At 46.1% G+C, this 23684-nt stretch overlaps 1 protein-coding gene across 6 annotated transcripts in view; it reads right to left on the bottom strand.

Annotated features, from left to right (window-relative positions):
• Window positions 1-23684, bottom strand: part of PPFIA2 (PTPRF interacting protein alpha 2) — a 1804029-nt gene that overhangs the window by 334611 nt on the left and 1445734 nt on the right. For all 6 annotated transcript variants that reach the window (XM_069228760.1, XM_069228762.1, XM_069228763.1 and 3 more), the window contains one exon: window positions 3637-3767. In XM_069228760.1, the coding sequence (XP_069084861.1) occupies window positions 3637-3767 (131 nt within the window). The remainder of the gene's footprint in view (window positions 1-3636; window positions 3768-23684) is intronic.

Genomic DNA, 23684 nt, shown 5'->3' with positions numbered 1-23684 from the left:
CAGTCCCAGAGATGGGCTTCAGCGAGCACCCAACCTCAGAGACAAAATATGCTCCTCATTTTGTCAAGAAGAGAAAACCACTAAATATTTCTTGAACCAAACCACTGGTTTCTACACCTGCACCAAATGCTCAATCTGCAAACTGGGTCTTTCCAAATCAAAAGAGATAGCAATCAATGATCAACATTTCTCAATACGTAACTTCATCAACGTAATTTATCTCATCATCTGCCCTTGCGGTACGGTCTATATAGGAAGTACAACTCGAGCAATAAAAATGAGAATACAAGAAGCATTTTTATTATTCGCTTTGACACAGTTTGACAAGGCCTCACCAAAGATGCAGAATGGCATTATTGGTTCCTCTAACAAATTGAAAAAGATACAGATTTGTTACCAATGGTTCTCCCGATGTATATATCACTGCTTTTTCTGTTTATTCATTTGAATTTACTGACATCGACATTATAATATGACTAGCATGCAGACATGTTACTCCAACATTCATGTGGAATGTGAGAATCACCACCCAGGCTCTTATATAAACAAGTCAGTATCTAAAAAGAACTCTCTTTAGCATTGAGTCAACCTAGGTAAGAAGGCTACCACTATATGATATCTTCTCACCCACAACAGCTGTCATTTCAAATTTATATTGTATCAGTTATAATCAGTGATTGGGGACCCCTATTTAATGTCTGCACTTTAACATCACCTGGTTCGTCAGCCTAAGGATGCAATAATTGAAGCATTGGCAGAAAATCAATGCACAGCTTTTATACCTAACAGTTCTTCAAGTGTTTACACCCCTGGTTTCGTTTCATATCATACTACAACATACACCTCTGGCCCCTCTGTACATATATGTCATATGCTACTCTTTCTACCTCCTGATTTGTCCGTAGACTCATGGGATTTACTAAACCTATTCCTAGGTACATGATAAAAAAAGTAGGACTATGCTTTCCACATTTGGGTTCATATCGAATGGTCATGGATTCACACTTATTCTGATCATTATATTGGGACTGCCACTGCAATTAAGTGCAGCAACTCGACTTTATAACCCAGGCCCTGGGCCCTAAGAAAACAAACAAAAAAATACCTCAGCCCCCTCCACAGACAGTGCGCTTTTCGAGGGTGCTGGCCAGGGGCCACAGGCATAGAAGACAGTGCGCATTTTGAGGTTGCTGGGCAGGGGCCACGCACATGGGCAGTGAAGGAGCCCCATGTGGCCCCCGCACCGGTTCTCTGCCAGCCTTTTCATGGCAGTGGTACCGCTCTCAGTAATTGCCTGATGCAGAAAAATAAGTGGCAGTGCCCCCCACCTGCAACCACCAGCTCAAATTAAGAACTGGCCAAGAGACCATATGAAAAGCAAAACTGCAAGTCCCAGAATACATTTTCACGTTGTTGGCCAAAAAGTCAATTTTAGATAAAAATTTCATATATAAGGGTAATCACGGAGTACCATTTTAGGGCATATTTGCCAAATAGGAGATCGCTGCAACCCTAGGTGCATTTGTGCTGATGGAAGTTGAAGTATGGAACGTCAGCGTGGTGAGCCGTGTTCCTGTTATGGACTTGTAAATCATCTGCGACTCATTACTGATAGTAAAGTAATCATTTTGACTTATATTTTGGGCCTAGCCATCCATGCACCCTCCACTGTTGTTATTCTGATTGAGAGACAGACAGTAGATGAAGGTTAATGATGGTGCATAAGCTTCTTAAGGGAAGTGTGGATATTTCCAGAGCATTCCATTGAACACAATGGGATAATTTCTGAAACCTATTTTATTGCATGAACATAACAGATATTTTCTGTCGTATTAAGGTGTCACTCAAAAGGACATACATTAGTAAAATGTCACACATAAGCATATCGAAAACATATGCTTATTATGTTGGAGTTTCCCACTTCGACTCCTTAGCTATACTTAAATTAGTCCTTTGGACTTACAAACCATGTACTTCCTTTTATGCATGCTGCATTTGTAAAAGAATGGTAGATATGTGTTTACGAGTTAGGTGGCTCCAAATGTTTGTTTTGTCATCGGCTCAGTGTTAAGGTTTCCTCGCCTCCAGAGAGATACAAAATGCACTTCAAATCTATACCCTAACTGACCATGCATTCATAGTGTTGGTAATAGGGGTGAGGCCACAGGCTGTGATGAGCACTGAGGGGGAGTGCTGAGCACTCCCCCTCACTGCTCATGTATGTTTGGACGGCCGTCTTATGCCGGCCAAAAACACACATGCATAGTAGGCTCACTGTTCCGGGCTGGCATAGGTTCCCAGTTTGCATGGGAGTGCCCTGGGTGTGCGCTCCTTGCCAATCCTAACGCTGCTCTGAGCAGCCTCAGGATTGGCTGCAGGGCAAGCTCGGAGCCTGTGTCTGCAGCCTGTCTGCAGGAAAGGAGCAGCTGGGTGGTGACGGCGGCAATGATACAGGTATTTTTTTTTTTATTAATTCCCCACCACCACCCCCTACAAATGCGCGTGCCACACCACCCCTATTTAGCACCGCAAGCCACTCCTGCCTAAAATGCATTAATATCTTATGTTGATGCAGTCCAGGCATACTTTACGAAAAGAATAAATTTGAAAGCATAACATATAATATGTTCTTCTGGAACAGATGGTTTTAATATAAAAATAATTTATGCTGATGAAGTGATTGGTGTGAGAGTAGACAATAAGTGGAGAAAATTATGCGTTTTTTAACGCTAAGAAATGTATGATTTGATGTGGATAAACACGTTTTGCAAAAAACGAGTGAATGGATTGCGAGTAATAGAAAGAATGTGTGTATATGTTGTCTAGTATACACATGAGGTAAGGGGCAATGTTCATGGAGGGAGGTCCGACCCTTATTATCAATAGCGTATAACTGCATTTATAAATTCCGTAGTAATGTAATTGGCAGGTGCGTGTAACAGTTGAGTGTAGATTAAGAAAACAGCTAGCCTTTATTTGAGAACAGAATTTTGTCCAGACAATATTCAAGGCCCTATTGGGATTTTAATTATTACTACTCATTACAGATTTAATGGCATGTGGGTGATACGGTCATTGTGATCTTTTTAATTGTTGACAATTTTAGGACAAAGAAGCAGTTCTCAATTGTGTACTGAACTGTTTAACAACATTACCATATTAAGGACACACCACTTGTCTTGTCCTAAGGATGCAGAGAAGAATGGTGAATCCCAAAGATCTGTAGTGTTTTCAAACAAACCTGAAACTGAAAATTTGAGGATAACACCTTTTTAAAACCCTTGGGATGCCCTGCCATATCTGAATAAAAAATGCAGCAACCTATTTTACTTAGATGATAAATCCATTTGTTTATGTCATAAAATTGATTATATTCAGATGTTTTTATTGTGTTATTTTAAATACTTCTATTCACATACATTGATTTACATACACAACTCATGTTTTGTCTTTCAATTGTCTGCCTACACTTAATACAACCATAGCCAGTATATGGCTAAGACGCAAAGCTATGACAGTGTATATTTCTTGCAATGTTTCCCTTGCCTTACAATGTTAGATATTGTGTGAAGTAGACAAAATGTACCCAATACATTCCCAAATGTCCATGATATACTTCGTAATTTAAAAACTTACCCTCGGGAGTCATTGTGATATGAAGAAGGCAACGTATGAGTCATCCTGGCACTTCTGGGAGTAGAAGGCGGAGAGGTTTCACATTTTATTGTGGCTTTGTCTTCACGTCCATCCTCCTCTACTATTGCAATCTAGAATGAATAAGGCAGGTGTTTTTTTTATAATGCAGTCTATTGTAGGATATGTGAAATACAGAGGATTAAATAAATTAGTGTTGGCTTAGATAATATGTTATATTCCACCAGAAGAATACAGGAACACATCTGGAACAAGCATTGTTCCTTTTGCTCTTAAAACTGAACAGCAGACAGCAACACTTCCAGGCACAGACTGCTCTTGGACGCAGGACCACAAGCAGACATTCCACCCCCTCTTTTTGTCCACTGGCCAACCCACCTCTAGGACTGGTAGTACACACACTGATGAAATAACCTATATGTTTCTGTTTGGGGGCTGATTCATGGATGTAGTCTTGTTGCATGTTCCTTCAGCCTGTACAGCTGTGGTATTCCAACATGCCCTTTGTATCTCTAGTACTACTACTGGCAGCAAACAGAGCCAGGTATTAACGTCCCTCCAAACTCTCTATGGACTGTGCTGTTAAAACCAAAGGGCTTGGGAGAACAAGGATGTTTGCATCCGTTTATTGTGCTTCTAGGCACCTTCTTTAATACAGAGATACCACAGGCTGTTCTGCAGTGCCTACTCTAACACAGTGCACTGGTACAAAGCTGCTTTGTTTATGTTTTGTGTGTATGGATTCAGTATCAATAAACTGCAAACCTAGATATAAAATAAGAAGTGCACTGTGCAGGGTCAAATGCAGAGATACAAGTGACTAGAGACATAGAGGGGTTCTGGGGGGAGATGTGGACTGTTCCTGAACCCTTGTGTGTTCTTTAAAGGGGTTGAGTCATCAGCTCTTTTCTAAATTAGAGCAAGGTGGGGCAGTATTGATGGATGCAGATATGTTGTTCCATATATTGTGTGTACAGATGGAGAACAAATGTTGACTAGTTATTTCATTTATGCCCTTCTTTGCCCTCAAACTGATGGTAGCTGACAATGGATGAGCGGAGAGCCACCATAGAAGGTGAGCTCGTCAGCCAGATATGTGGGTGTTCATGTCATGAAGACTATGTATGTGATGCAGCTGCTTCTAAGAGGATGTGAGCAGGCAAGAAAAGACACGGTTGCTAGGGGAGTAAATATAGGGGGTACACTTCAATGGCTGATTGTGCTTTCCTCCCAGGAAAAGAAAGGAGAGAACTCCAGACAGCATTTTATGAAATAGCTGTTGCAGAGAAAGAGGCCGACGTAGCACCATAGGAGAATTAATACTTTTTCGACCCTCTCTTTCAGGTGAGAGGCAGTTCTTGCTCTTTCTGCACTTTGTTTTGGATGAGGGATGCTAATGGTGTTATTGCCTTTACCCTAAGGGCAATAACGGCTGTTAACTACCCCCACCGCCCCCTTGTGAACTCTCACGTTCAGCTAGGCCCTTTAACTGCAGTGACAGTAATTAACAGCCCTTATTACCAGCAGGTAGTAACATTTACTTGTGTACAACAGAGGTACACTAATATCACTATATCAACAAGCTAAGACTATACATTCAATTTTTACCAGGTTTGTAGCTATATTTTAACATCATTCAAATGCTGTCACTAACAGTGCATTAGATGGCTGAAGGGGGTTCACCTACTGCCAAATGCTCTGTGCTGTAGAACGTGCGCCCAAAATGTGAATGATAGCTGAACAACCAAGGAATAAAGAGGGATGACATAAAACACCTCTACGTCTGCATATATGTATGTATGTGTGTATATATATATATATGTATGTATGTATGTGCCAACTCTCTTCATCGCTTAGATGTTCACATTTTCTAGCACTCTCTATTGTACAGAGCATGTGGCATATTTGTTATTTATGATTATTATTATATGATGCTGGTAAAACAACAGATGCGTATGCTGAGCCAGACCTAAACATTGTCAACAGTGAAGCAATTCAACTATGGAATATTTGAAATGTTTTTACCACATTAAATTGTGTAGTACACTCGAATGGATCTATTCTTCATTAACTGGATGTGAGAGAGTAATCCTTTTAGCATGTTCACCCCATTTTTTCTGACTGATACTGATGGTAACTGACCCTGACTGTGCTGTGGGCTCTGCTAACCAGGCCCAGGGACAGTGCTCTGATCTAAAGGTATATGGCAAAGTGGTACACTTACAGTTGGCAATGCCAGACTCCTGTAAGTCTCTAGTATATAATCTCTCCTTGAATCTCTCCAAGGCCGAGTCCGCTTTGTCTCTGAAGAGACGTGAGCTATCACAATGCACGTCCATGAGTGACTGTTGGACATCCCCCAAAAAAACAGAAGTACGCAACCAGGCGTGGAGTCGTAAGGCCACCGTCGTAGCAAACGATCTGCCAAGAGAGTCGGTCGTGTCCAGCCCACAACGAATTATGAACTTTGCTGCATCTCTCCCATTGTTCACAGCTTGGGAGGCGATAGCACGGGCCTCCTCTGGTATCTGCGGCAGGACTTGAGCAACCATATCCCACAAAGAGTGGGCAGTGTTCACAGACCGCATCGCGAGACTGGAGGAAGAAAATAACTTCTTGCCAAACTGTTCCAGCCTTTTGGATTCCCTGTCCAGGGGTGTGGAAGGGAACGTGCCTGAAGAAGAGGAAGCCTGGATAACAAGATTCTCAGGCGTGGGGTGTTGGTACAGGAATTTAGGGTCGGTCGGAGCGGGCCAATGGCGGCGTGCGATAGTCTAATTCATAGGAGCCTCTGTGTTGGGTTTGGACCAGGTACCCAAAAGGACATCGGTGAGGGCTTCATTAAATGGCAAAAGGGGTTCTGTAGTAGAAGCCCCAGGCTGAAGCACCTCCATCAGGAGATTAAACCTGACCTCAACAGTGGGAAGCTCAAGACCAAGGACCTCAGCTGCCCTACTGACCACCATACCATAAGTCGCTTCCTCCGCCGTAGCCACGGTAGGAGGAGACAGCATGCCAGTGTCAGGAGAAGTATCCAGACCACTGGCTTCACCCAATTACATAGCCCAGTCCACAGAAGGGTCATCCTGGTATTCATAAGGTTCCAGTGACCCCTCCAATCCCTCCCCATATTCGTACCCATAAGAAAAAGGGTCCGAATCCGACGTGAGGTGAATAGGCCCCATCGAAGTCAAAGGCGTCGTCGGCCGACGCCGCTCCGACTCTGAGTCATCGGGGATAAGAATTGGGTCGACGTCGATAGTGGGCACTACCGACGTCGGAGGCGTTGATAATCGACTTGGCGCCGGGGAAGGTCTCAAGGGTGCGACCGGCGCAGTGCGGATCCGGAGGTGACCTTGGTGGCCAGAGCCGAAGCCGCCGGCACGGAACCCAAAGGCTCCTCAGCTGAACCCCTTGGACAAGAAGGCACCGTATGGGGGTCGGACCACCCGAAGATTATACGCATGGCCACATTAAACTCTTTAAGCTGGGAGGGGGGCGCTCCGGCTCCGGGAAACTCGGGGAAGCGCAGAGCCGACCCAAACGCAGGCTCTGAGGACAGAGGCCTTGTGCGTGGACGCTCCTCACATCTCGCATCGGCCAAGTGATGGGGCGAAGTCGAGAGAGCAAAGGGATCTCTTTGACTTCTTCTTCTTCTTCTTCTTACCTTGACCCGAGGATTTGGAAGAAGACGAGTGGTGATGCCTCCACGACCGGTCTCGAGACCCTCCTCTCGAGGGAGACCCAGACCTATGCGGAGTCGAATGCCGGGCCGCCATGAGCTTTAGGGACCGCTCCCTCAGAGCCTTCAGGTGCATGGCCTGGCACTCCGAGCACGACTTTGCGTCGTGGTTGCGCTCAAGACACCACAGATAAACCCGATGAGGATCCGTCACCGATATCGTAACATGACAGTCCTCACACGGCTTGAAACCGGTCTGCGGGGACATCCTCAATGCACCAAATTCACACAAAAACTGGACAAAACTGTCAAATTCGGTCAAAAATAGACCAGGGTAGCTCTTTTCCGGATCAGCGCGTGACGCAGAAAGACAAGAACAGACGTCACTGCGCGAGGGCGGTGTCTATATACTATTCCTGACGTCATCACGGCCGACGCACCTACCGACGCACAAGGGTATTGCTCGAAGAAAAAATCTCCGGATCCAGTCTGACGCGTGGGGGAAATTCTAAGGTAAGGAATCTGCAACTAGAAGTCTCTATCAGATAGGGTTAGCCAGATTTCTTTGATAAGGTGATAAGTGGCCTGTACTGAGCAGAGGCTATCTGATGGAGGGAGGTCTGCCGATGCTGAGGACAGGCCAGGAAGGGTGCTGCCTTCTGACCCTGTACTCCACGGATAGACAGCAGGCCTAGGAAAGGAATTTGAAAGGAATTTGACGAAGACCTGGAGGGGGAGTGTTAATGGAAATGAGTCACATCAGTAGGATGGTTTACCCTGGTTTTGCTCCTCTGGATAGAAATTGTCCATCTTGGGGCAAGAGAATGCCACACTTTGGAGGAAGATGTCATGCTTTTGTTTGGCACCCTGCATCTCACTGGACAGGGGTGTCCCTCTGCTTCTTCCCAAAGATGCCTGAAAACATAAGAAGGAGGAATGCCCTGCTGGAACCCTGGTCTGCAACCCAAAGGACTGCACTCTAAAGTACTGCTCCTGTTAGATACTGGAACAATAGCCTTAATGACTTTGCCCTGCTTAAAATATGACTCAGGAGTGGACTCCCTGGAAGAAACAGGTTAACAGAGCTTGCCTGCAACAACAGTCCCCAGCCTGGAGTCCGTCCAGTGGACTTTTAAGGATCTGACCAGGTGCATTGTGGGAACTGTAGTCCTAAACCTCCAAGGGTCACCTCGGAGCTTCTAGATCCTTGGTTTTGTGCTTTGGACACTTTGAACTTTGGGAAGAAGTTCCAGAAGTTTGGAGAAGTTGGAGAAACTTTGGGAAAATGCTCCATAAGTGGACTGACCTGACCCTGTGAGTCAAGCGGACTATCTTCAACCGTGACATGGCCTTTAATTCAGGTTTGTCCCATTGAAAGCTCTGGAGCTCCAGACTTCCAGGATTTGACCGGAGGTTTGCAGAAAAGCAGTCCAACGATGTTGCATCGAAATTGACTTGCTGGAGAGGACCTCATGCGTTGAGGAGAAAAAAGCTCCTGAAAAGTTTCCAAGTGCAAAGGTAAAATTTTGACCAAGGCCTCCTGCTCAGTGTATCCGAGCAGGACTCCATCGCGGCCGTCCTCAAACTTTTACCTTGTCCCAGTCAAGCTCAACCAGATGTCCCAGGTTGGTGCTTTAAATTTCTAAGCACTAAAAAGCACTAAAAAGCACATTTTTTTATTTAATCTTTAAAAATTCATAACTCCAGTTCCCTATACTGCTTGTTGCTGTTTTGGTGCCATTTTAAAGATAAAAATCTTTACTATTGTTTCAAATTGGTGCAGGATTTGTATTGTTTGTTGTGTCCTAGGTATTTAATGTATTGGTGTATTTAAATGCTTCACATACCTGTCTCCTACGTTAAGCCTGCATGCTCGTTGCCAGCCAGGGGTTGAGCCAGGGCCCTAATGTTTTGAGACCTTGACTAGACCTAACATTGGCTTGGGGCATTATTGCTAGTGGTAGGTGTTTACATCCCCCTACTGATAACCTGCCTCCAACACTAGATTTCAGGCTTTTTGTACAGCACGCACTGCACATCAAAATACCTGCTAGTTCTAGCAACCTACACAAGATAGCCAATGTTACTGGAGCCAAAATGAGAATCAGATCTGTCAGGTTTCCAACATCTTTTTCACATGCTGGAGTTTTGCCAGGGCTGCATATGAGCACGGAGTGCCAAAATTATGTACTTTCATGATTTAAATAGCACAAACTAACCCGTCAGCAACAGCATGTTTTCCACTGAAATGATAAAACACAAGTGGCTAGCGGGAAAGGAGCTTCAAATAAATATAAGACAGAGGAGAAAAGGCAAGAATGCTATTTCAGTGAACAAACAGAGAACCCATCCACATGAAGGTGGCACTTTCACCTATAAGGGTCCATTAAAACTCAAGTTACGATCAGTGGGATTGTAGACAGCCCCTTAGTCAAACAACTGCAGTAACAAAACGAGCATTTCCAAGGGGAATTTAATGAGGATTTAACATAAAGTATTTTTTTAAACACAGGGCCAAATGGTACATTTTCTATTTATATAGGAAGAATGACACATGATTTAGAGACAGCTCAGAGAGTAACTTGATTCAGTAAATCAAGGATGGCCACTGTAGCTAGATATCCTATTTCTCTGCAGAAGCAATTACATTTTTAGGTCGGGGATCTAGATGAGTTCAGCACAAGATTGGATAACTGAGTGTTTCAGGAATCCTGGCGAGCGTGGGACAGGACAAGATAATGGGGGTGTTTGCACTCTGCAAGGACAAGGGATTCCGAGAGAAGGGGGTTAACATGAACAAAACACTAAGTCAACGCTGGGAAAGAAGGCAGTTTGTAACAAGCAGTGATTAGGGAACTTTAAAGTCTGCAAAGGAAATTATGAAAATAACACTAGTACAAACAACAGGAAGGTACAAGCAGGGAAACAATAGAGAAATTATTTTAAATGATAGTTTGACGGCTTATCGGAATAGACCTCTCTGTGAAGGAAAAAAATCTTACAAGAAAACAAGAAGTGGATTAAGCACACAGAGTCTGGGGAGACACCGAACACCTCCATTGAAAATAAGGTGGGAGCATCTCTGTGCCACAGGCGCCAGCCCTCAGAAACACACTGACACCCTTGAAAATGGTAATCAAGATTACAATACAAACACAATAAAGGACAAAAGGTATCAGAACATGGAACATGGAAAACCGAAACTAGGCTTAGGGAAAAGCAGGACTGGAGTCAAGGTTAGGACCAGGATTGGAATACACAGAACTATGAATAGTGAAAATAACACTAGGAAACATCAGCACCCTAAGACGGCAGGGCAGAGATATGCAGACAAATAGGGATACAGAAAATAGGGTAAAGAGTCTGTATATAATAGGATATATCAAGAAGAGTGCAGGCAAGGCTAGAAATAATGACTATCACAGAAATGGAGAGGCAGGATTACAAGAGACAGAAATAGATGTCACTACGTAGCCAACAACCGAAATATGGTTTAGGAAATAAGGGAAACAATCAAAGAGCAATCCTGGAAATACTTCAGCATGAATGTGACAGAGCACAAGGGGACCCGGTAGCAATGTCAGTTGCAAGCCAGTGCACACTGAGCTCGCAGGGCTAAAATAGGTGGAAGCTCGGGAAGAGCACTAGTACTTAGAGAGAGACAGGGGCAAGGAATAAACCAGGTGCCAGGAATCATGGAACCAACAACGAAGAGGAGGCTGAACTGGGACGTGGAAAGAGGAAGATCTGATAAACATATATACAAGTCTCTAAAATATAACATTCTTTTAAATTAGGATAAAGTAGACCCATAAACATAAACGTTACATAACTATGAGAAATGGGGTTGTTGGTTGAGTGGGGTCTTAACCCTGTGGAAGCAACAGCCCTAATACCTGTCAGGGTGAACCTCAAAGGTCACTAAATGAACCTGTTCCTAACCCACAGGTAGCCTGGCACAAAAGTAGTCAGGCTTAACATAGAGGCAATGTGTAAAGTATTTAAGCAGCACACAAACAGTAGTGAAGCGAAAACAAGACTCTAGAAAAATCTGGCACCAATTTAGAAAAATATAGTACATTTTAATGCATTATTTTGACACCAAAATTACAGAAATCCAATTAGTAGGACAAGAGGTATGATTTTTTTTAAAGTTTAAGGTAAAAATTAGCACCTAAGAGATCAAAGCTTCAATAGCGGACTGTTAGTTGTGCAAGACCGGGTAAAGGTAAAACAAATATGGCAGACCTTGATACAGCTTGAGTCGAATACAAAAAGTGGATTGGGCCTGGTTGGCACTTACCTTCGGACTTAGAAGAAATTTGAAGACAATGTCTCTGAGAAGGTAGAAGTTCCCCCTAGCAAAACTACAGCTGGTGTCCAAGTAGAAGGCGTTGTTGTAGTCAGGGTGCATATGGATGAAGTTGCGGTGAAGAATTTTACATTCAAACATACTCTTTGTTTTGTAAGTTAAAAATCTACACCAGGACAACGTTAGAGGATGTAGCTGACAAGAGTTTCACAAGGCCAGGTACCATTTTGGCAAAGGACCTCTGAACAGGATTTGTTGCTATGAAGATTGTAGTGGGAGTTGCTGCAAAGTCATGCCGACTGGCTGGGCACCTTGAGCTCACAGACAAGCAGATTGGCCCTAGTGTCCTCTTGCTCCTCAGAGTAGTTTTTGCCAAAAAATGCCCAAGTTCCAAGTTTTGGATTCTGTCTGTCTGGCCACCTTTAACACCACTACTGAGTGGCCTGCTATCTCATGCCCTCTAGGGTTGGGTACTCGTTCTATGCCCTGCAGAACTCCTCCCTGGTGGACCTTCTCTTAGCTTGCCTTCAAACAGGCCCAGGTAAGTCTCGTAGGGAGGCAGTATCCTCCCCAGTGGACTCCAGGGCAGCTTCCTCTGGCATTCCATCCACTTGTACAATGGAATTTTCAGGGGCTGGTTTTTCACGCTCCCTGCCCTTCCCTTTCCTGCCAGCTACCTGGACCATTCTTCTAGGCTCCAGACCTCCTTGACTCCCCTCCTGGGCAGCCATTGATCTTGTGGTCATACAGATCCATTCAGGTATCCTTAATATATCCAGGTGTGACTTGAGCTCAACTTCCTTCCAGGCAGTTGTCCCAGATCATTCCCAGAAAAACAATCAACAGGCATGGCAGGGCTCATAACTACCATAAGAGAACCTGAGACCTCTCCCCCCACTATTCAAACTGCACCATCTCATGGTTGTCTACTAATACAACTTGGGGTGAAATGTATTAGGTATCACCTGCTCTGCGGACACTAGATGACACCTGACAATAGTCATATTAATCCCTGTGTCCATCAGAGCTTCCACCCTCTTTCCATCGATTGTAACCCATGGCCTGTATTTGGAAGTATTTGAAGGCATGTGGGTTTTGGGCACTGTAGGAAGTTGGCTCTGTATGTGCTATTTCAAAGTAAGGAATAGCATGCACAGAGTCCAAGGGTTCCCCTTAGAGGTAAGATAGTGGCAAAAAGAGATAATACTAATGCTCTATTTTGTGGTAGTGTGGTCGAGCAGTAGGCTTATCCAAGGAGTAGTGTTAAGCATTTGTTGTACATACACATAGACAATAAATGAGGTACACACACTCAGAGACAAATCCAGCCAATAGGTTTTTGTATAGAAAAATATCTTTTCTTAGTTTATTTTAAGAACCACAGGTTCAAATTCTACATGTAATATCTCATTCGAAAGGTATTGCAGGTAAGTACTTTAGGAACTTCAAATCATCAAAATTGCATGTATACTTTTCAAGTTATTCACAAATAGCTGTTTTAAAAGTGGACACAGTGCAATTTTCACAGTTCCTAGGGGAGGTAAGTATTTGTTAGGTTAACCAGGTAAGTAAGACACTTACAGGGCTTAGTTCTTGGTCCAAGGTAGCCCACCGTTGGGGGTTCCGAGCAACCCCAAAGTCACCACACCAGCAGCTCAGGGCCGGTCAGGTGCAGAGTTCAAAGTGGTGCCCAAAACACATAGGCTAGAATGGAGAGGAGGGGGTGCCCCGGTTCCGGTCTGCTTACAGGTAAGTACCCGCGTCTTCGGAGGGCAGACCAGGGGGGTTTTGTAGGGCACCGGGGGGGACACAAGCCCACACAGAAATTTCACCCTCAGCGGCGCGGGGGCGGCCGGGTGCAGTGTAGAAACAAGCGTCGGGTTCGCAATGTTAGTCTATGAGAGATCTCGGGATCTCTTCAGCGCTGCAGGCAGGCAAAGGGGGGGGTTCCTCGGGGAAACCTCCACTTGGGCAAGGGAGAGGGACTCCTGGGGGTCACTTCTCCAGTGAAAGTCCGGTCCTTCAGGTCCTGGGGGCTGCGGGTGCAGGGTCTCTCCCAGGTGTCGGGACTTTGGATTCAAAGAGTCGCGGTCAGGGGAAGCCTCGGGATTCCCTCTGCAGGCGGCGCTGTGGGGGCTCAGGGGGGACAGGTTTTGGTACTCACAGTATCAGAGTAGTCCTGGGGTCCCTCCTGAGGTGTCGGTTCTCCACCAGCCGAGTCGGGGTCGCCGGGTGCAGTGTTGCAAGTCTCACGCTTCTTGCGGGGAGCTTGCAGGGTTCTTTAAAGCTGCTGGAAACAAAGTTGCAGCTTTTCTTGGAGCAGGTCCGCTGTCCTCGGGAGTTTCTTGTCTTTTCGAAGCAGGGGCAGTCCTCAGAGGATGTCGAGGTCGCTGGTCCCTTTGGAAGGCGTCGCTGGAGCAGGATCTTTGGAAGGCAGGAGACAGGCCGGTGAGTTTCTGGAGCCAAGGCAGTTGTCGTCTTCTGGTCTTCCGCTGCAGGGGTTTTCAGCTAGGCAGTCCTTCTTCTTGTAGTTGCAGGAATCTAATTTTCTAGGGTTCAGGGTAGCCCTTAAATACTAAATTTAAGGGCGTGTTTAGGTCTGGGGGGTTAGTAGCCAATGGCTACTAGCCCTGAGGGTGGGTACACCCTCTTTGTGCCTCCTCCCAAGGGGAGGGGGTCACAATCCTAACCCTATTGGGGGAATCCTCCATCTGCAAGATGGAGGATTTCTAAAAGTCAGAGTCACCTCAGCTCAGGACACCTTAGGGGCTGTCCTGACTGGCCAGTGACTCCTCCTTGTTTTTCTCATTATTTTCTCCGGCCTTGCCGCCAAAAGTGGGGCCTGGCCGGAGGGGGCGGGCAACTCCACTAGCTGGAGTGTCCTGCTGGGTTGGCACAAAGGAGGTGAGCCTTTGAGGCTCACCGCCAGGTGTGACAATTCCTGCCTGGGGGAGGTGTTAGCATCTCCACCCAGTGCAGGCTTTGTTACTGGCCTCAGAGTGACAAAGGCACTCTCCCCATGGGGCCAGCAACATGTCTCGGTTTGTGGCAGGCTGCTAAAACTAGTCAGCCTACACAGGTAGTCGGTTAAGTTTCAGGGGGCACCTCTAAGGTGCCCTCTGGGGTGTATTTTACAATAAAATGTACACTGGCATCAGTGTGCATTTATTGTGCTGAGAAGTTTGATACCAAACTTCCCAGTTTTCAGTGTAGCCATTATGGTGCTGTGGAGTTCGTGTTTGACAGGCTCCCAGACCATATACTCTTCTGGCTACCCTGCACTTACAATGTCTAAGGTTTTGTTTAGACACTGTAGGGGTACCATGCTCATGCACTGGTACCCTCACCTATGGTATAGTGCACCCTGCCTTAGGGCTGTAAGGCCTGCTAGAGGGGTGTCTTACCTATACTGCATAGGCAGTGAGAGGCTGGCATGGCACCCTGAGGGGAGTGCCATGTCGACTTACTCATTTTGTTCTCACTAGCACACACAGGCTTGTAAGCAGTGTGTCTGTGCTGAGTGAGGGGTCTCTAGGGTGGCATAAGACATGCTGCAGCCCTTAGAGACCTTTCCTTGGCATCAGGGCCCTTGGTACTAGAAGTACCAGTTTACAAGGGACTTATCTGAATGCCAGGGTGTGCCAATTGTGGATACAATGGTACATTTTAGGTGAAGGAACACTGGTGCTGGGGCCTGGTTAGCAGGGTCCCAGCACACTTCTCAGTCAAGTCAGCATCAGTATCAGGCAAAAAGTGGGGGGGTAACTGCAACAGGGAGCCATTTCTTTACACAAGCCCCCCCCAGCCTACAGGCCAGGAGACTCAGCCCAAGCTGGGAGAGTCTTCCTAGTCTGTCAGGCGAGGAAGAGTAGGAGAAATAGGCTGGTTAGTTGCAGGGCCTACTCTGCCTTACATCCTTCTGTTCAGGTCATTCCCTTTGGGGAACTGACCCACTTCCACAGTGATAGGACCTAGTCTGAATTGCCTCTTGTCTGCCTCTTCAATGTCTCCACCCATTCTTTCTATTTTGGTCTTAGAGGTGTCCACCTCTGCTAACCTTATCTTGGCCAGGGTCACCCCTAGCTTACCCAGAGAGGTTACCCAGAGCTGGAGTAACCCCACCATGACCAATAGGGTCAGGGGGCCTAACTTGCTATTTGGCATGGGGTCAGACCACCATGCTAAGGATAGTGCAGCCATAAAGGCTAACACCCAGCAGAGGCCACTGACAGCTGTCAGTGCCCAGAACCACACCTTTAGCTCTTCACCTAAAAGGGAAGGGGCTAAGTTACAGGCTTCTTTGGGTTCAGGTTGCCTGTCTGCTGTATTGGAGTGGGGGGTTACCACATCTTGTAGTAAACACCCTTCTTCCACTCTTTCTTCTGTTAGCTGAGGAGCCACCCACTCAGGTTTAACAGTTGCCTGACTAGCCAGGACTTCTTGTGGGTCAGGTTGGACTTTATCAGGGCCATTTTTGGAGTTCTCCCCTACTGGAGCAGAATCTCCTTGGCTTGCTGTAACCTTGGCTAAAGGTTGTCCACCCTTCCTACTCTGTTTTCTTTTCTTCTTCTTCTGGGGCCTGCTTGCATTTACTGCAGAGGCAGGACTTCCAGAATCCTTGGGAGAGGACTGGCACTGGACCAGTTCCTCTCTTGGGCTCTGACTAACCTCTGGGTAGTCATTTCCAAGGAGACAATCAAGGGGGAGGTCTGTTCTGACTACTACCCTTCTCCAGCTAAGAGTGCCACCCACTTCTATGGGTACTAAAGCCACAGGCCTCTTAGTGACCCTGTCTAGGCTAACTCTTACCCTGGCAGTCTCACCTGGGATGTACTGGTTTGAGAGCACCAGCCTGTCATGCACAATAGTGTGACTGGCACAAGTGTCTCTAAGGGCAGTGGTTGGGATTCCATTCACCAGTAGGTGGTGGAAGTGTCTACTTCCCTCTGGAATCTCCAACTCACCTGTTGGGCCCTGTTTCCAGTTGAAGGCTAGGAAGACCTCCTCATCTGAGGAGTCATCTCCCATGGCTACACTGGTTACCCCAGGAATTTTGTTCTGGGGTTTGTTTTTGGGACAAGAAGTGTCCTTGGTGTGGTGCCCAGACTGTTTACAGTTGTGGCACCAGGCCTTAGTGGCATCCCAGTTCTTACCCTGGTACCCACCTTTGTTTTGGGTTGTGTCTTGGGGCCCACCCACCTGTTCTGGTTTTTGGGGGCCTACAGAGGACTCTTTTTCTTTGTTTCTAGTGTTACCCACTTTCTCCTGGGGAGTTTTTGTAACCCCTTTCTTTTGGTCACCCCCAGTGGAAGTTTTGGTTACTCTAGTCTTGACCCAGTGGTCTGCCTTCTTTCCCAATTCTTGGGGAGAAATTGGACCTAGGTCTACCAGATACTGATGCAACTTTTCATTGAAGCAGTTACTTAAAATGTGTTCTTTCATAAACAAATTATAAAGCCCAACATAGTCACACACTTCATTTCCAGTTAACCAACCATCTAGTGTTTTTACTGAGTAGTCTACAAAATCAACCCAGGTCTGGCTCGAGGATTTTTGAGCCCCCCTGAATCTAATTCTATGCTCCTCAGTGGAGAATCCAAAGCCCTCAATCAGGGTACCCTTCATGAGGTCATAAGATTCTGCATCTTTTCCAGAGAGTGTGAGGAGTCTATCCCTACACTTTCCAGTGAACATTTCCCAAAGGAGAGCACCCCAGTGAGATCTGTTCACTTTTCTGGTTACACAAGCCCTCTCAAAAGCTGTGAACCATTTGGTGATGTCATCACCATCTTCATATTTTGTTACAATCCCTTTGGGGATTTTTAGGATGTCAGGAGAATCTCTGACCCTATTTAAGTTGCTGCCACCATTGATGGGACCTAGGCCCATCTCTTTTCTTTCCCTTTCTATGGCTAGGAGCTGCTTTTCCAAAGCCAATCTTTTGACCATCCTGGCTAACAGGGGGTCATCTTCACTGAGAGCATCCTCAGTGATTTCAGAAATGCTGGACCCTCCTGTGAGGGAAGCAACATTTCTGACTATCATTTTTGGAGACAGGGCTTGAGAGGCCCTGGTCTCCCTATTTAGGACTGGAAGGGGGGAATTGCCCCCCAAGTCACTAATTTCTTCCTCTGTGAAGTCATCCTCAGAGGGGTTGGCTTTTTCAAACTCTGCCAACAGCTCCTGGAGCTGAATTTTGGTAGGTCTGGAGCCAATGGTTATTTTCTTTATATTACAGAGAGACCTTAGCTCCCTCATCTTAAGATGGAGGTAAGGTGTGGTGTCGAGTTCCACCACCTGCATCTCTGTATCAGACATTATTCTGCTAAGAGTTGGAATACTTTTTTAAGAATCTAAAACTGTTTCTAGAATCTAATTCAAACTTTTAACAAACTTTTAAACTCTAAAAAGACAATGCTAAACAGGGACTTAACACACAAGGCCCTAGCAGGACTTTTCAGAATTTAGAAAACTTTCAAATTGCAAAAATGAATTTCTAATGACAATTTTGGAATTTGTCGTGTGATCAGGTATTGGCTGAGTAGTCCAGCAAATGCAAAGTCTTGTATCCCACCGCTGATCCACCAATGTAGGAAGTTGGCTCTGTATGTGCTATTTCAAAGTAAGGAATAGCATGCACAGAGTCCAAGGGTTCCCCTTAGAGGTAAGATAGTGGCAAAAAGAGATAATACTAATGCTCTATTTTGTGGTAGTGTGGTCGAGCAGTAGGCTTATCCAAGGAGTAGTGTTAAGCATTTGTTGTACATACACATAGACAATAAATGAGGTACACACACTCAGAGACAAATCCAGCCAATAGGTTTTTGTATAGAAAAATATCTTTTCTTAGTTTATTTTAAGAACCACAGGTTCAAATTCTACATGTAATATCTCATTCGAAAGGTATTGCAGGTAAGTACTTTAGGAACTTCAAATCATCAAAATTGCATGTATACTTTTCAAGTTATTCACAAATAGCTGTTTTAAAAGTGGACACAGTGCAATTTTCACAGTTCCTAGGGGAGGTAAGTATTTGTTAGGTTAACCAGGTAAGTAAGACACTTACAGGGCTTAGTTCTTGGTCCAAGGTAGCCCACCGTTGGGGGTTCCGAGCAACCCCAAAGTCACCACACCAGCAGCTCAGGGCCGGTCAGGTGCAGAGTTCAAAGTGGTGCCCAAAACACATAGGCTAGAATGGAGAGGAGGGGGTGCCCCGGTTCCGGTCTGCTTGCAGGTAAGTACCCGCGTCTTCGGAGGGCAGACCAGGGGGGTTTTGTAGGGCACCGGGGGGGACACAAGCCCACACAGAAATTTCACCCTCAGCGGCGCGGGGGCGGCCGGGTGCAGTGTAGAAACAAGCGTCGGGTTCGCAATGTTAGTCTATGAGAGATCTCGGGATCTCTTCAGCGCTGCAGGCAGGCAAAGGGGGGGGTTCCTCGGGGAAACCTCCACTTGGGCAAGGGAGAGGGACTCCTGGGGGTCACTTCTCCAGTGAAAGTCCGGTCCTTCAGGTCCTGGGGGCTGCGGGTGCAGGGTCTCTCCCAGGTGTCGGGACTTTGGATTCAAAGAGTCGCGGTCAGGGGAAGCCTCGGGATTCCCTCTGCAGGCGGCGCTGTGGGGGCTCAGGGGGGACAGGTTTTGGTACTCACAGTATCAGAGTAGTCCTGGGGTCCCTCCTGAGGTGTCGGTTCTCCACCAGCCGAGTCGGGGTCGCCGGGTGCAGTGTTGCAAGTCTCACGCTTCTTGCGGGGAGCTTGCAGGGTTCTTTAAAGCTGCTGGAAACAAAGTTGCAGCTTTTCTTGGAGCAGGTCCGCTGTCCTCGGGAGTTTCTTGTCTTTTCGAAGCAGGGGCAGTCCTCAGAGGATGTCGAGGTCGCTGGTCCCTTTGGAAGGCGTCGCTGGAGCAGGATCTTTGGAAGGCAGGAGACAGGCCGGTGAGTTTCTGGAGCCAAGGCAGTTGTCGTCTTCTGGTCTTCCGCTGCAGGGGTTTTCAGCTAGGCAGTCCTTCTTCTTGTAGTTGCAGGAATCTAATTTTCTAGGGTTCAGGGTAGCCCTTAAATACTAAATTTAAGGGCGTGTTTAGGTCTGGGGGGTTAGTAGCCAATGGCTACTAGCCCTGAGGGTGGGTACACCCTCTTTGTGCCTCCTCCCAAGGGGAGGGGGTCACAATCCTAACCCTATTGGGGGAATCCTCCATCTGCAAGATGGAGGATTTCTAAAAGTCAGAGTCACCTCAGCTCAGGACACCTTAGGGGCTGTCCTGACTGGCCAGTGACTCCTCCTTGTTTTTCTCATTATTTTCTCCGGCCTTGCCGCCAAAAGTGGGGCCTGGCCGGAGGGGGCGGGCAACTCCACTAGCTGGAGTGTCCTGCTGGGTTGGCACAAAGGAGGTGAGCCTTTGAGGCTCACCGCCAGGTGTGACAATTCCTGCCTGGGGGAGGTGTTAGCATCTCCACCCAGTGCAGGCTTTGTTACTGGCCTCAGAGTGACAAAGGCACTCTCCCCATGGGGCCAGCAACATGTCTCGGTTTGTGGCAGGCTGCTAAAACTAGTCAGCCTACACAGGTAGTCGGTTAAGTTTCAGGGGGCACCTCTAAGGTGCCCTCTGGGGTGTATTTTACAATAAAATGTACACTGGCATCAGTGTGCATTTATTGTGCTGAGAAGTTTGATACCAAACTTCCCAGTTTTCAGTGTAGCCATTATGGTGCTGTGGAGTTCGTGTTTGACAGGCTCCCAGACCATATACTCTTCTGGCTACCCTGCACTTACAATGTCTAAGGTTTTGTTTAGACACTGTAGGGGTACCATGCTCATGCACTGGTACCCTCACCTATGGTATAGTGCACCCTGCCTTAGGGCTGTAAGGCCTGCTAGAGGGGTGTCTTACCTATACTGCATAGGCAGTGAGAGGCTGGCATGGCACCCTGAGGGGAGTGCCATGTCGACTTACTCATTTTGTTCTCACTAGCACACACAGGCTTGTAAGCAGTGTGTCTGTGCTGAGTGAGGGGTCTCTAGGGTGGCATAAGACATGCTGCAGCCCTTAGAGACCTTTCCTTGGCATCAGGGCCCTTGGTACTAGAAGTACCAGTTTACAAGGGACTTATCTGAATGCCAGGGTGTGCCAATTGTGGATACAATGGTACATTTTAGGTGAAGGAACACTGGTGCTGGGGCCTGGTTAGCAGGGTCCCAGCACACTTCTCAGTCAAGTCAGCATCAGTATCAGGCAAAAAGTGGGGGGGTAACTGCAACAGGGAGCCATTTCTTTACAGGCACCATCTCCCTGTCACCTAAGGACACTATGGTAACCTCAGCTGCCTTCCTCACTCTCATTGAGGCCATCTCTTCCACCAGTGCTACATTGGCCATCCCAACGGCAGGCCCACCACTGGGGGCTGAGCCCTCTAGGAGCCCCTGGCATCATCCTTAGTGTGCGTTGAGACTAAAAACAGTCATAACAGTTGGGGCCAAATCTACCAGTGTTCTTGTCTGAAAACCCTTTTTTCTTCCAGAGGAGCTGGAGGACAGAAAGGCAGAGAAGCAGCTCATGCTGCAGCTGGCCAAGTTCAAGCTGGAGGCAGCCAAGGGGGAGGCTGCTGCAAGACTGGCACTAGAGGGGAATAAAGCTGAGGCAGGTAGAATATTGGCTGGAAATAAATGTCTGCTGGCACATGAGATTGGGCTGAAGGAGCTGGAGCTCAAAGCCAAGCCAACCCCATCCAGCAGCAAAGTGGTCTGCCATCTCTAGACTTCCTCATGGGCTCTGAAGGTTATCAGGAGGTCCACTTTTGTGGCCTTACTGCTCGCCTTCAGCCCATTTTACTTGCAGAGCCTCTGCAGCTTATCCCTGGGGAAGGACTTAATTTTGAGCAGCTCAATCTCTATGGTGCAAAAAGAGAGAGGGTTAGGGCACTTACATTTTGAAAAAAAGAAAATAGCCAATAAAAAGCTAAGGAAATGTAAAAAGTAGGTCAGTTCTTGTGTCAAATTATTTATATGGTATTTTTATGTAGAAGTACTTGACCCCACCACTGAACACCAATGTGCTAAAATGGGTTGTTGGTTAAGTGGGGTGTTAATCCTGCTCAATCAACAGCCACAATCCCGTCTAGGGTAAACCACAAAAGTCACTAAATTAACCTCTGCTTAACCCTCTAGCAGCTCGGCACAAAAGCAGTCAGGCTTAATTTAGAGGCAATGTGTAAAGTATTTACGCAGCACAAAAACAGCAATAAAGTGAAAAGGCAATACAAGAAAAATCCCACATCAATTTAGGAAAACATAGTAAATCTCAGTAAATTACTTGACACCAAATTTGGCAAAAATTCAATCAGCAGAACCAGAGTTATGATTTTTTTTAATTTAAAGCAAAATATAGCACTTCAGAGATCAAAGAACCAGCTGAGGATACCTAAGCAAGCAAGATCGGTTTACAATTGAAAAATATGGCAGGCCATTGAACACAAAAAAGTGGAATGGGCCTGGTCAGCACTTATCTTCGGACTTAGAGGAAATTTGAAGAAAAATGATCTGAGATGGTAGAAGATCAGTGGGACGTGGCTGCAGATAGTGTTCAAGAAGGGGGCATCTATGTTGGGGCGCCACTGGATGAAGTCGATGTGAAGATTTCTATGTTTGGACTTGGGCCTGATTTAGAACGTGGCAGATGGATTACTGTGTCACAATGGTGACTGATGTCCTGTCCACTAAAAATCTAAATCCCATTATATCCGGTAGACTGTTGTGACAGAGTAACCAGTCCATCAAGTTTTAAATTAGGCCCTTTGTCTTATTTTTGGAAGTCAAAAATGTCCAGTGGGACATGGCTGTAGCCAACGATAGTTCAATGTGGCAGGATACCCCTTTAAAGAAGGACCGCTGAACAGGATTAGCTTGTCTGGAGAAGAACATAGCGGGCGCTGCTGTAAAGTCAGGCTGATCAGTGATGCACCTGGAGAGGATAGAAGAGCAGGTTAGTCCCAGCCTCTTTCTGGTTCCTTGATCAGTTTTCTGAAATACACAGCCGACCACAGCAGCAGGTAGTCCTGAGATTCCTTCTTCTGGTGCAGAAAGTGACTTGAACTGTGTGTGCAAAGGTCCTAATTTTATACTTCGCACCTTCTCAGAAGAAAAAGCTTTTACAGAATTCCATTTCAAGTGCTTGAGGTTTTCTGTCTCTCTGATGAAAGCACTAAGCTGGCTGCATGAGCAATGCAGTGATAAGTCCTTTGTGTGAAAGAAGGGCACAGTCTATACAGCTGCAACATGGGTTGTGCCCAGCTTCATCCCTCGGCCTGCAAGTGATGGCCCATCCATCCACATCTAATCCCTCTCTTGTGCAATTGTATGACAGTAATAAAAAACATTCAACTGCACACTACACTTTGTCATGTGGCCCAGCAACAGGCTGCAGACACTAAATAGCTAACACAGACACATGGCAACCTTCTAAAAGCAGCATTTTCAAAATGTTAACTCAAAATCCATGTTTGCTATTAAGGAGGGTTTTAAATTAGAATTTCTCAGATACCAAACATGAAATATTTACCTGTTGCCAATCAAACATAAGCATGTATTAAATGTAATAAGGCAACCCAATGTTATCCAATGAGAGAGGTAGGTTTGACAGTAGTGAAAAACAAATTTAGAAGTTCTTTACTAAAAAGACAAGTAAAACTTAAAAGTACATGTCCAGCCTTTTAACTACAATTTACCCTGCCCTATGGGCTACCTAGGGCATACCTTTGGGGTGACTTATAGGCAATACATTGGGAGTTTAAGGCTTGACAAGGAGGTTATATTGCAAGTCCAATTGGCAGTTTAAAACTGCATTCAGGCTGCAATGGCAGGCCTGGGACATGATCTACAGGGCTACTTAGGTGGGTGGTACAATATGTACTGCAGGCCTACTAGCAGCATTCATTTTACAGGCCCAAGTATTTGGTATACCACTATACTAGGGACGTATAAGTATATTAAATGACAATCAGGTGTAAGTCAATTTTACCATGTTTTAGGGACTGAACAAAGG

The sequence above is a fragment of the Pleurodeles waltl genome, chromosome 4_1 (assembly GCF_031143425.1).
Source record: "Pleurodeles waltl isolate 20211129_DDA chromosome 4_1, aPleWal1.hap1.20221129, whole genome shotgun sequence".
NCBI lineage: Eukaryota > Metazoa > Chordata > Amphibia > Caudata > Salamandridae > Pleurodeles > Pleurodeles waltl.
Note: the sequence above shows the minus strand (reverse complement) of the source record. Positions and strands in the feature narration are given on the sequence as shown.